Source organism: Canis lupus, chromosome 9, assembly GCF_011100685.1.
Source record: "Canis lupus familiaris isolate Mischka breed German Shepherd chromosome 9, alternate assembly UU_Cfam_GSD_1.0, whole genome shotgun sequence".
Taxonomy (NCBI): Eukaryota; Metazoa; Chordata; class Mammalia; order Carnivora; family Canidae; genus Canis; species Canis lupus.
Genome location: NC_049230.1, coordinates 58,147,087 through 58,159,957, shown reverse-complemented (window position 1 = coordinate 58,159,957; position 12,871 = coordinate 58,147,087). Strand labels below are relative to the sequence as shown.

General features: G+C 37.1%; 1 protein-coding gene across 3 annotated transcripts in view; it reads right to left on the bottom strand.

Moving 5' to 3' along the window:
* Positions 1 to 12,871, bottom strand: part of SCAI (suppressor of cancer cell invasion) — a 165,346-nt gene that overhangs the window by 16,855 nt on the left and 135,620 nt on the right. For all 3 annotated transcript variants that reach the window (XM_038549373.1, XM_038549375.1, XM_038549374.1), the window contains 3 exons: positions 8,766 to 8,838; positions 4,918 to 5,091; positions 4,631 to 4,731 (listed from right to left, as the gene is read on the bottom strand). In XM_038549373.1, coding sequence (XP_038405301.1) covers positions 4,631 to 4,731; positions 4,918 to 5,091; positions 8,766 to 8,838 — 348 coding nt within the window. The remainder of the gene's footprint in view (positions 1 to 4,630; positions 4,732 to 4,917; positions 5,092 to 8,765; positions 8,839 to 12,871) is intronic.

Below are 12,871 nucleotides of genomic sequence, written 5' to 3'. Positions count from 1 at the left end.
AATGAAATAAAAAATACAATTCTAGTTATAATGCGTTTCTGAACTTGAAATACTGTGGAATAAATTTATTAAGATACATATAAAACATATATGATGAGAGCCACAAAACATTACTGAGAGAAACTGAAGACCTAAATAAATGCGTAAATACACATCATAGTCATTGATTGGAAGACTCAATATTATTATAATTATCCACAGATTGGTTACATAGATTAGATGCAATCTCAATCAAAATGTGAAGCTGATGCTACATTTTACATAATTATGCAAAGGGTCTAGAATAACCCAAACACTTAAATTTTAGTAGGACTCATACTACAGTATTTTAAGACTTATTGTAAAATTGGAATAATCAATGTATTGGAGAAAAATGCCACTGGACACTGGAACAGAATTTAGAGTCCAGAAATATCTCTATACGTATATGATTGACAGATTTTCAAAAACATTACAAAAGTAATTCAATGAGAAAAGGATAATCATTTCAGTAATACTAATTTCATACCCATATGAAAGAAAAAACTATTGACCCTTATCTTACACTATAAACAAAAATAACTCAAAATGTATCATAGACCTGAATGTACAAAAGCTAAAGCTATAAAACTTCTAGAAGAAAACTTGAAAAGAATTTTTGTGACTTTGGAATAGGTGAACATTTCTTGGATAAAACACAAACCACAAGAGAAAAAAACTGGTTAGCTGAAACTTCATCAAAAATAATTTTTTAAGAAAGATTTTATTTATTTATTCACAAGAGAAATAGAGAGAGGTAGATAGGCAAAGGGAGAAGCAAGAAGCAGGCTCTGTGCAGGAAGCCTGACGTGGGATTCGATCCTGAGACTCTGGGATTATGCCCTGAGCCAAAGGCAGAGGTTCAACTGCTGAGTCACCCAGGCATCCCAAAACATCATCAAAAATACAAAAGCTACTGTTCAAGAAAAAGGCAAGCCATAGAATCCAATAAAATATAGCTGATAAGCACATGAAAAGATGTCCACATTATTCACTGAAATACATATTGTACTACAATGAGATACCACTGTAAGTTCACAAAAACGAGGTACCTGGGTAGCTCAGTCAGTTGGGCATCTGCTTTCAGGTTGGCTTGGGTCGGGTCATGATCCCAGAGTCCTGGGACTGAGCCCCACGTTGGGTTCCCTGCTCAGTGGGGAGTCTGCTTCTCCCTCTATCCCTCCCCCTTCTCATGCGTGCTCTCTGAAATACATAAAATCTTTTTTTTAAAGATATTTATTTATTTACTTTTTTTTTTTTTTTTTAAGATTTTATTTATTTACTCATGAGAGACAGAGAGAGAGAGGCAGACACACAGGCAGAGGGAGAAACAGGCTCCATGCAGGGAGCCCAGGATCATGCCCTGGACTGAAGGCGGCGCTAAACCGCTAAGCCACCAGGGCTGCTCTATTTATTTATTTATTTGTTTGTTTGTTTGTTTATTCATGAGAGACACAGAGAGAAAGCCAGAGACACAGGCAGAGGGAGAAGCAGGCTCCATACAGGGAGCCTGACGTGGGACTTGATCCTGGATCTCCAGGATCACACCCTGGGCTGAAGGCGGCACTAAACTGCTGAGCCACCTAGGCTGCCCTGAAATACATAAAATCTTTAAAAAATAATTCACAAAAATGGTTGAAATTTAAGACTGACAACGTCAAATGTTGGCAAGGATATAGAGAAACTTCTTTTTTTTTTTTTAAAGAAATGAGCTTTTATTTTTTTTAATTTTTATTTATTTATGATAGTCACACAGAGAGAGAGAGAGAGGCAGAGACACAGGCAGAGGGAGAAGCAGGCTCCATGCACCGGGAGCCCGACGTGGGATTCGATCCCGGGTCTCCAGGATCACGCCCTGGGCCAAAGGCAGGCGCCAAACCGCTGCGCCACCCAGGGATCCCTAGAGAAACTTTTATACACTGTTGCTGGAAACATAAAATGGTCCAAATACTCTGAGAAAAAGTCTGGAAGCTTCAAATAAAACTAAACACATACCTACCCTATGACCAAGAAAATACAAAACATATGTCTGAGCAGACTTGTACAAGAATGTTCACAGCCACTTTATTTATAGTAGTCAAAAAGTTAAAACTGTCCAGGTGTTCATCAAAAGGAGAAAGCCTAAATAAACTCTGGTATATTCAGACAATGGACTACTATTTAGTAATAAAGAGGAATGAGCTACTTCATAAATAGGCGAAATCAAGCTATAGTGAAGAAAATAAAAAAAGCATCGCCTCTGGGGTAATGGGCACTGGACTAACTGGGAAAGGGTGTAGAGAGAATTTTCTGGAATGATGTTATGTTGTAAAACTTGATTGCTTTGAGTTCACATGTGAATGTATTTGTCAAAACTCACCTAATGGCACATGTTAGTTTTGTGCACTTCACTGTATATGAACTTTACATTAAAAAAAAAGAAGTGTGGGTGATCCCTGGGTGGCTCAGCGGTTTGGTGCCTGCCTTTGGCCCAGGGCACGATCCTGGAGTCCCAGAATTGAGTCCCGCATCGGGCTCCCGGCATGGAGCCTGCTTCTCCCTCCTCCTGTGTCTCTGCCTCTCTCTCTCTCTATGTCTATCATAAATAAATAAATCTTAAAAAAATAAAAAATAATAAAATAATAAAAAAATAAAAAAAGAAGTGTGTATGCACATTATTTATATGCATGATGAAGTTTGAGGGGTAAAGTCTATTGATGCCCATCATTTATATGCATGATGAAGTTTGAGGGGTAAAGTCTATTGATGCCCATCATTTATTTCAAAATGCATCACAAAAATGAGATAAACTGATGAATGGAAAGAGGAAATGGATATGGACAAATATACCAAAGCAAATAAATCAAAATGTTAGCTGCAGAATCTAGCTTGAGTATATATGGATATTCACTATTCAATTTTTTAATATTTAAAATTGCCATAACAAAATGGAAAAAATATTGTATTTTTAAACTAAAAGTTGCAAGAGACTTATAAATGTGCAGGCATGGGGTGCCTGGGTAGCTCATTTGGTTAAGCAACTGACTCTTGGTTTCAGCTCAGGTCATGACCTCTGGGTCATGCTCAGGGCAGCATCTGCTGGAGATTCTTTCCCTTTCCCTTTCCTTCTGCTCCCCCTGCCCTCAAATAAATAAATGAAATCTTTAAAAAAAAAATGTTCAGGCATATTCGAAAAAGAACCAAATGTTACTTACAGAAATGAAAAATATAATGTCTAAAATTTTTAAGACCTCAGTAAACAGTGTTATGTGGTTATATGAATTCACAGAAAAAAACAAACCACTTAAGAGCAGAATAGACAAAAGATTTGAACATACTCTTCACAAACAGGAGCATACAATAAGACATGAAAAGTTGTTCAATCTAAAAGCAATCTCAGAAATAAAAATCAAAACCACAATGGACATCACTGTATACACATTAGAGTCACACAATATAAAGTAAGACTGCAACAAGTGCTGGTGAGGATTAGAGCAAGAGTAACTCTTACACACCACTAGTGAGTGTAAATTAATACACTTTGTAAAACCTAGGAAAGTTGAAGATGCTTTGATAATCTGACCTCACATTCCATTTTTACATATATTCCCCATAAAAAATTTTATACATGTGTACCACGTAACTGATAGAAGATATCACAGTTGTATTGTTTATAATAATAAAAAACTGAAAATCTAAATCTCCATTATCAGTAGAATGGACAAGGAATTTTTGATAAATAGTCAAACAATGGAAACTTTTTTTTTTTAAAGATTTTATTTATTTGAGAGAGAAAGAGAGCAGGAGCAGGGAGAGGGGCAGAGGAAGAAGTAGGCTCCCCACTGAGCAGGGAGCCTGATGCTGGGCTCCATCCCAGGACCCTGAGATCGTGACCTGAGCCAAAGGTAGATGCTTAACTGCCTGAGCCACCCAGGCACCCTAAACAATGGAATCCTAGAGTGCAGTGAAAACAAATGGATAAAAGCTACAGTTGTCATCAACTTGGCTCAATCTCAGGAATATAATTGTAGGTGGAAAAAAAAAGCAGGCCATAGAAGAATACATATAATATAGATCCATCAACATGTTGCGTAAGAATACAAATACATGTGGCAAAGCTATAAAGAAAATGAACGATAATTATAAAATTCATAATTTTAATTTCATTTGAAAGACAGGATCTGTGAAGGCCTAAAAGGTAATGAAAATGTTCTACTTCTTTTTTTTTTTTTTTTTTTTAAGATTTTATTTATTCATGAGAGACACACACATAGAGAGAGAGGCAGAGACACAGGCAGACGGAGAAGCAGGCTCCATGCAGGGAACCTGACATGGGACTCGATCCTGGATCCCCAGGATCAGGCCCTGGGCTGAAGGCAGCGCTAAACCACTGAGCCACCAGGGCTGCCCAAAAATATTCTACTTCTTAAATTGGGTGTTAAGTATTCAGATATGCCTTGTATGGGTCATCTTTATACATTACATAATCATTTGTAAACACTGTATTGGATCTACTCAAATTTTATTTAATACGGTATATTTAATAAAGTATAATACATGACTCCTAAATACCTATAATGGTAAAATTGGTCTTTTTTTTTTTTTTAATTGGTCTTTAATATTCTTTGCCTACCCGAAAAATCTTGTGCATCCTCATGGTGGCTGAACAAAAGATAAATCTTGTAAGAAGCAAGCGAAGAAACTCATCTCCAAAAAACTGGAGAAATGCTTGATCTGTAAAGAGGAGAAAGATGACAGTAAAAAGATGCTTAACAGAAAAACACATTTCAAAAGGGAAGAAAGTTCAGGAGAACCTTCTCAAGTTTCCTGCCTTCAACAAATACCTTTAAAAATTCAAACAATTTCAACAATATAAAACCATCATCTTATGTTAAGTGTGCAGTTAGATTAGTAGGGTACCTATTGAACGTGAATGGGTCAGTAGCTGGGCAATATCACGGTTGATTTTTCGAAGATATTCTTGACACTTTTCCCAAAGACCTCTGCGCATGCTTGACAATCCAGAGACAAATAGGAAGGCCATTAGAGGATTGTTCAAAAAGAGAGTGAAGAGGCTACCTCGTTGAGATTGATCTGTAATAACAAACATGTTATATATATAGACAACAGTTTTGCAAAAGATAAGAGATGCATTTGAGGAATATTTTTTAAAAATAAAAATGAATAAAATTAAAGCTATATCATTAAACCATAAGCCAATAAAGTAGATTCTGCATGGAACTACAAAAAACATCCCAGGTACAATGCTTTCTTGAACAAACTTAAGACAGAGCTTAGTAAACTTTTTGCTGATCTCACCTACTCCCATAATTTCAGTTATCACTTATATGCCTACTGAGTCCCAGTTCTCTTATCTGCAGCCTAGACTGAGGTATAGAACTGCACTGTCTTACTGCAGCTACTGGACACTTAAATGTAACTGATCCAGGGGCACCTCAGTGGCTCAGTCAGTTAAGTGTCTACCTTTAGCTTAGGTCATGATCCCAGGGTCCTGGGATGGAGCCCCGCATCAGGGCTGCCTGCTCAATGGGAAGCCTGCTTCTCTCTCTCCCTCTTCCTGCTGCTCCCCCTGCTTGTGCTCTCTCTGTGTGTCAAATAATAAAATCTTGGGGATCTTTGAGTGGCTCAGCGGTTTAGCACCTGCCTTCGGCCTGGGGCGTGGTCCTGGAGTCCCAGGATCGAGTCTTGCATCAGACTCCTGCATGGAGCCTGCTTCTCCCTCTGCCTGTGTTTCTGCCTCTCTCTCTCTGTCTCTTATGAATAAATAAATAAAATCTGTAAAAAAAAATTAAAAATAAATAAATAAAATTAAATCTTAAAGAAAAAAGTGATTGGTCCAAACTGAGGTGCACTGTGAAATATAAAATACATGTGGGATTTCAAAGCCTCAGGACAAAAAGATATATTAACTTCATCTGTTAAACTTTTTTGTAAAAAAGATTTTATTTATTTATTCATGAGAGACACACACACACAGAGGCACATAGGCAGAGGGAGAAGCAGACTCCCTGTTTGGAGCCTGATGTGCAACTCAATCCCAGGACCCTGGGATCATGACCTGAGCCGAAGACAGATTCTCAACCACTGAGCCACCCAAGTGCCTCACCTGTTAAACTTTTTTAATATGACAACTAGAAAATTTAAAATGACCTGTGACTTATATTACCTTTCTATTGAACAGAATTGCTCTAGACTACAATATTCAATCTAAGTTTCAAAGGTACCTCAAACCCATCATGTCAGAAATTGAAAGCAAATTCTTCCCCCTTTTGTTCTCTACAAATGTGCTTATCCAGTACCAACATTTCTACCAGCATCTTAGCCAGAAATCTGGAAGTCCACCCCTGCCTCCTTCCTCTCCCTTATTCCTTCATATCCAATCCATCACCAAATCCTGTTGGCTCTCTGGGCTTACTATCTTTTGAAGCCACCACAGGTGACCTAGCTCTGGTCACTGCTGCCATCTCCCTATTTCCATCAGTGCTCTTCTTCAAGTCATTCTCCACAAGGATAATGAATGCTCTTCTGTTCACAATCTTTTGATGGCACCCCACTATCCTCCATTGAACTCTCTTCACAAATCCTAAAAGGTTTTTCATGATTCAGTCACACAATCCCACACCCTATCCTTTCACTAGCAGGAAATACTTTAACTTCTCTAAATATTTCATAAACTGGGGCACTTGGCTGGCCCAGTGGGTAAAGCATGTGACTCTTAATCTTGGGGTTGTGAGTCTGAGCCCCATTCTGGATAAAGATTACTTAAAAAGAAAATCATAAAAAAATGTTCCATATACTCTCTCATCACAGAGCTCTTATATCTGGGCTCACATGCTATTACTCTGCTAGAACATGCTTGTTAACCATGTCCCAGCTCCATATAATTCTATATATCCTTCAACTTTATTTTGACATCTTTTTATCCATTTTCTTCACCCGCAAGGGCTGCTTAGGAGGTCCTCTTATGGGCTGCTTGTGCTTCCTCCTATGAAACACTAATAGCACCCACAAGAAATGCCTCCTAGGTTGTCTATCTCTTCAGCTAGACATGTGGCTCTGTGAGGAACATGCTGTATTTGTTCAGTGTTATCTCCAGTGCCCAGCACAGTATCTGATAAGTAAATGCTGTATAAATGTTTGTTGTATAGATGATGTAACTTGTGGTTCAAGGGAGAACTGGAGACTTTAGATACCAGAGGTGCAGGAACCTAATTAGGCCTCCCTCAAATACTTGGATATCTGCTAGTTTTGTGCCCACATGGGCCACATTTAAGGGATTAGAGGTCTAAGATTTCTAGCAAAGAGATATGATACTGGACTAAAAAACATTAAGGACATATATTACAATAACCAGCATTAATAATAATGACCATTTAAAAAAATGATAGCACATACTGAATACTTACTATACACCCAGAATTATTCAACGAGGAGGTACTATTATTTTCTCCATTGGATAGGAAAGAAACTGAGGCACAGAATGGCTACGTAATTTCCCAAGGTCACACAGCTAGTCAGTGCTTGAGTCAGGATTCTAACTCAATCAGTTTGCCTCCAGGGTCTGTGTTTTTAACCCTCTATGCAATAAAGCCTTTTGGAACAAATTATGTTGGTATGAACCCATTAGATCATGCAATTTTAAATAAAGCTGCATCTTGACAAGACAAATTGACAGCAGAAAGTACTCTTCAGTCTTTGGCAGGGGTTAATTTCTCCAGAAATGACAGAAAACAGGTTAATAAAGTCCTCAAAGCAGGAGAATTTTACCGTTGTTTGAAGGTAAGTTCTATCCCTTAGTAATTTGACTTTTGGATACATGAACTTAATATTTCTACATATTTTTCCCTGTTAAGTAGCAAAACTTACCTTAAAACAACGGTGAAAAGTCTCCAGCTTCTCTCAGGCTTTCAAATGCTGACCATCACTTCCTGTGTCAAACTATGTCAGCAGACAGGACTTCTGGCTGGGAAGTAGCAGTAAAATGCCATCTCCCACAGAGAGACACCAGCACTATTCACAGTCAGGGAGATAGTGAAACAGTGACAAGTACTGCTAAGACAGTGTTAAGGTTTGTTTAGTTTTTACCTAGCTTAATGACTGGGAGTTAGAGTTCGATTTTACATGTTGCTTATCAATGACATATTATTAAAGGCAGAGTCTTTCATTTCTCAGCCATCTGAGAAACAGCCGGAACACTGACACACTGTCTCCCTGGCACACTGGAGAGAGGTTCTTTTATTTAAAAACTACAACAAGGTAAAAATATGAATAAAAGAAACCCTTTAAGTTGTGCCAGTAAGGTTATCCTAACACTTAGGCATAGGCTGAGAAGTTTTCTAGAACAGAGTCTTAAAAGATGCCTAAAATATGTAGCCAGAGATACAGGAAATCATGCTATATGAATGACAACAAGCACACCAAAACCAAAACAAAAACAAAACACCTGCAAAACAAATTTTAAAATTCACAAATCATGAGTTCCCCAACTGTAAGAGACCAAAAAATACCTTTTTCCTCAGGGATGATTTATCATTTCTTTTAGAATTATCTCAAGACCTAATGGTAGCACATTAAAGAAATCTAGTTGTTGCAAGACTTCTCGGTTTATTTCAGATTGACACCTGCCACATTAAACACTATAAATCCACATGTGATCATTATAGGTGGGGAGACAAAGATCAGTATTATTTAAAATGTAAACAGTGTTTATTTGCAACCTGTGGATATAACAGGTAATGACAACATACCTTGTAAAGCTTTTGGATATGCTGTAGGAGAAAGCAAGCAGACTAGTGGCTGTCCAAATAAGTTTGTGAAATTCTGTAACATATAAGAATTTAAAACTTTCATTAGATTTGATCAAAGATAGTAATTTTCCAAAGCATGTCATTAGTGTATATAGGGCCTTTTACTCATAAGCAGATGCAGAAATATCAGTAACAGGTGAAGAGACTGCCATCCATGTATAATTACCATGCATAATAGACTTTCTTAACATGGTGAAGTTCATGAAAAGTAAACTATTGATTTTAAAATAAAGGCATATATATAGTCGCAATGTTACAGGGAGAGGTCATCTGGCTGTCTGCCAAGAGGCCATCTCATTGGGCAATATACACTAATATTTACTTGGATTTTCCAAGGTCTAGAATCTGGCTCTCAGCCCCACAGGCTCTAAGTCCTGACTTATTGGGGAGTAATCAGAGAAGATTGCAACCATTTCTCACTGTGAATCAAATTAACTGCTCACACAGAATGATGTATAAAACCAGAATGTCAATATGTTAATTTATAGTGAGAATTAAATCTGACACTCAAACTGGAACACTCTGTCTGATTAAGGATTTCCTTTCTCTAAAGGATGTAAAGACACAATATGTTCTTATAGAGAAATCTATTCTAAAGATATCATTACACTAATTTATTAAAATTTGAACCAACCTCAATAAAAATGGCCACAGATATTTTTTTCCTGCAACTGAAAAAAATAATTCTAAAGTTCATATGGAAAAAGTAGATTAGCCAGGAAAACTCTGAAAAAGAAGAACAAAGAGAGGGAACTAGATTCACGAGACACTGAAACATACTTTAAAGCCTCAGTAACTAAAAATATGTGGCACTGGCATTAAGAATAGGCAGAAGACCAATGGAAGAGAACAGAGAGTCCAAAATTAAACCCCAAAACACATAGGACTTAAATGTTAATAATAAAGATGATAGTTCAAATTAGGAAGCAGGAAAATTTGGAGTGAGTGGCTGACTTAGTTGGAAATGCATGCAACTCTTGATCTCAGGGTCTTGAGTTCAAGTCACACATTAGGTGTAGAGATTACTTAAAATAAATGAATAGAATTTTTTAAAAAGTAGGAAAAATTTTTTCCATTGGGAAAAAACTAGATAGCTATCTAGAAAAAAGTTGGCTCCATACTTTGCACCACACACTTGATAATTCCAAATATATCAAAGATTTAAATGTAAAAAAAATTTAAACTATAAAAGTGCTGAAAGAAAATAAGGGTTCTTTGTTTTATTACTTAGAAGATCTTCCTAACTATTATGATTAAAATTAATAAACCCAGGGGTGCCTGGCTGGCTCAGCTGGAAGAGCAAGCAACACTTGATCTTGGGGTCATAAATTCAAGCCCAATGTTTGGGTATAGAGATTGCTAAAAATAAATAAATAAATTTTAAAAAAGAAGATTAATAAGCCCAGTTACAATATCAAAGTCTTGTGCATTGTAAAATACAGCATAAACTAAACCAAAAGTGAAATGAACTGGGGAAAATATCTGCAAGGCACACTACAAAGATTAATATCCTTATTATAGAAAGAGCTTCTCCTAATCCATAAGAAAAAGACTACTCATCCAATAGAAAAATGGGCAGAAGATAACAGGAATTCACAGAAAAGGGAATACAACTGGCTCAAATACATCAAAAGAAGATCAACCTTATTGATAATAAGAGAAATAAAATCAAAGCTACACTACAATATCACTTTTTAACCTGCCAGTTTAGCAAAATTTCCATAAGTTTGGGAATATACATTATTGACAAGAATATGGAGAAACAAATACTCACATGTAGATGATAGGAGTATAAATAGGAACAAATTCTTTAGAAGATAATTTGGCAGTATTTATTAAATGCAAATGCATATTCCATTAACACAGGAATTCTACAACTAAAAATTTATGCTACCAATATATTCTCAAACCTGTGAATAACATTAAGCCCTAAGTTACTCCTTGCGGCACTGTCAGTAAAGACTAGAAACAAGCAAATGACCAGCAACAAGGGATTGGTAAAATGGTAAAATAAATTCTGGCACAACCATACAATGGGATACTATGCAGCTAATAAAAAAAAAAGAACCAAGAAGTTCTTTATGAAAGGATATGGAAAGATCTCCAACTTTTATTTTGAGAGAGAGAGAGCGCGCGCGAAAGTAACAAGGGGCTCAGTCTCATGACCCTGAGATCATGACTTGAGGCAAAATCAACAGCTGGCCGCTTAACTGACTGAGCCACCCAGGCACCCCTCCAATATTTCTCATTAAGTAAAAACAAAGTGAGCTACAGAACAGTTGTGTATATAGCATGTTATTACCATTTATATAGCTAAGAAGATTAAAACTATGTATTTATTTTGGCTTATATATACATTTAAAAAAATTTCTAGAAGGATAAACAAGAAACAGTCAACAGTGATTACCCATAAAGAGAGAATAACTGAGTGAATTGAGACTAGGAGGGATAAAGAGATATCATATAAGCCTTTTTCAAAGTTTTGATTTTTTGACTTTGTGAATATAATATTAATATTAAAAAATCAAATAAAGAAAATTAGCAATTTCTTGCAATCAAAGCAAAGAGAGGAAGTTGAATGATATTAAGAAGCATTCTTTAGATAAGGCAGCTTGAGCCATTTATCTACACTGCAAATATGGCTTTCTGGATCTTTGGCCATGATGCTCTTGCTTTTGGATAACGTTAAAATGCAGATGGCTATTATTTATGTCCCAGGGTCTCCTTTTTCTTTGCTTCCCTTGTTGACCAACCTTTCTCTTCTTCTTCTTTTTTTTTAAAGTGCGAGTTAGCCTAACAAGCCTGACTGCAATATTTTTGAAAGGCCTGCTTACAAGGTTGGGCTGTAGGCTGGCTTCTAGGGACTTAGATTTGGGGAGGGTTCCCACCATTAGCAGAACTGGTAAGAGTAGCTCACTTGACCTGGACTGTGTAAACAAGATGGTTTATGCTGGGCACTTGCTTTCCTTCTTGGAGAATGGCATGTCAGTATGTGCTCAGCATGGAGCCTGTTTGAGTTTCTCTCTCCCTCTCCCTCTGACCCTCTCCCCATAACTCTCTCTCTCTAAAATAAATACATAAATTAAAAACAAAGAATGTGTACTTGCGGCACCTGGGTGGCTTACTTAGTTGGTTAAGCATCCAGCTCTTTTTTGTTTATTAAGATTTTATTTATTTATTCATGAGACACACATACACACACACAGATAGAGAGAGAGAGAGAGAGAGAGAGAGGCAGAGACACAGACAGAGGGAGAAGCAGGCTCCATGCAGGGAGCCTCACGTGGGACTCGATCCCAGGTCTCCAGGATCAGGCCCTGGACTGAGGTGGTGTTAAACTGCTGAGCCACCTGGGCTGCCCAGCATCCAACTCTTGATTTTGGCTCAGGTCATGATCTCAGGGTTCTAGGATCAAGCCCTGAGTAGGGTTCTGCAAATACTCAGTGGGGAGTCTGCTTGAGGATTCTTTCCTTCTCTCCTCCCCACTTGCTCTCAAATAAATAAATGAATGAATGAATGAATGAATGAATGAATAAATAAATAAATAAATAAATTTACTTGAGAGAGAGAAAGCATAAGCAGAAGGGGAGCTGCATAGGGAGAGGGAGAAGCAGGCTCCCCACTGAGTAGGGAGCCTCATGTGGGGCTTGATCCCAGGACCCCAGGATCATGCCCTGAGTCAAAGGCAGACACACAACAAACTGAGCCATCTAGGCATCCATAAATAAATTAAAAATGAAGAAGAATGGGTACTAAATTTTATTAGATTTTACAAAATGACCCCTGAGTTAAGCATGTGATTTTTCTTATTTATCCTATTGGCATAGTATACAATATTGATTGATTTTTCACAAAATTCATGTACAATTCAGATAAATTTTGTTAGATTATCCTATTAATCTATTTGCTAGTCTATCTGCTAGTATTTTATTTTTTTCCAATCTATAATTGATAAACTAATCTGGGGTAGGGTTTTCTTTCGTGTGTTATTTGTGTCTTGAAACAGTCATTATCATAATAATTTCTATCATTTACTGAGTGCTAAT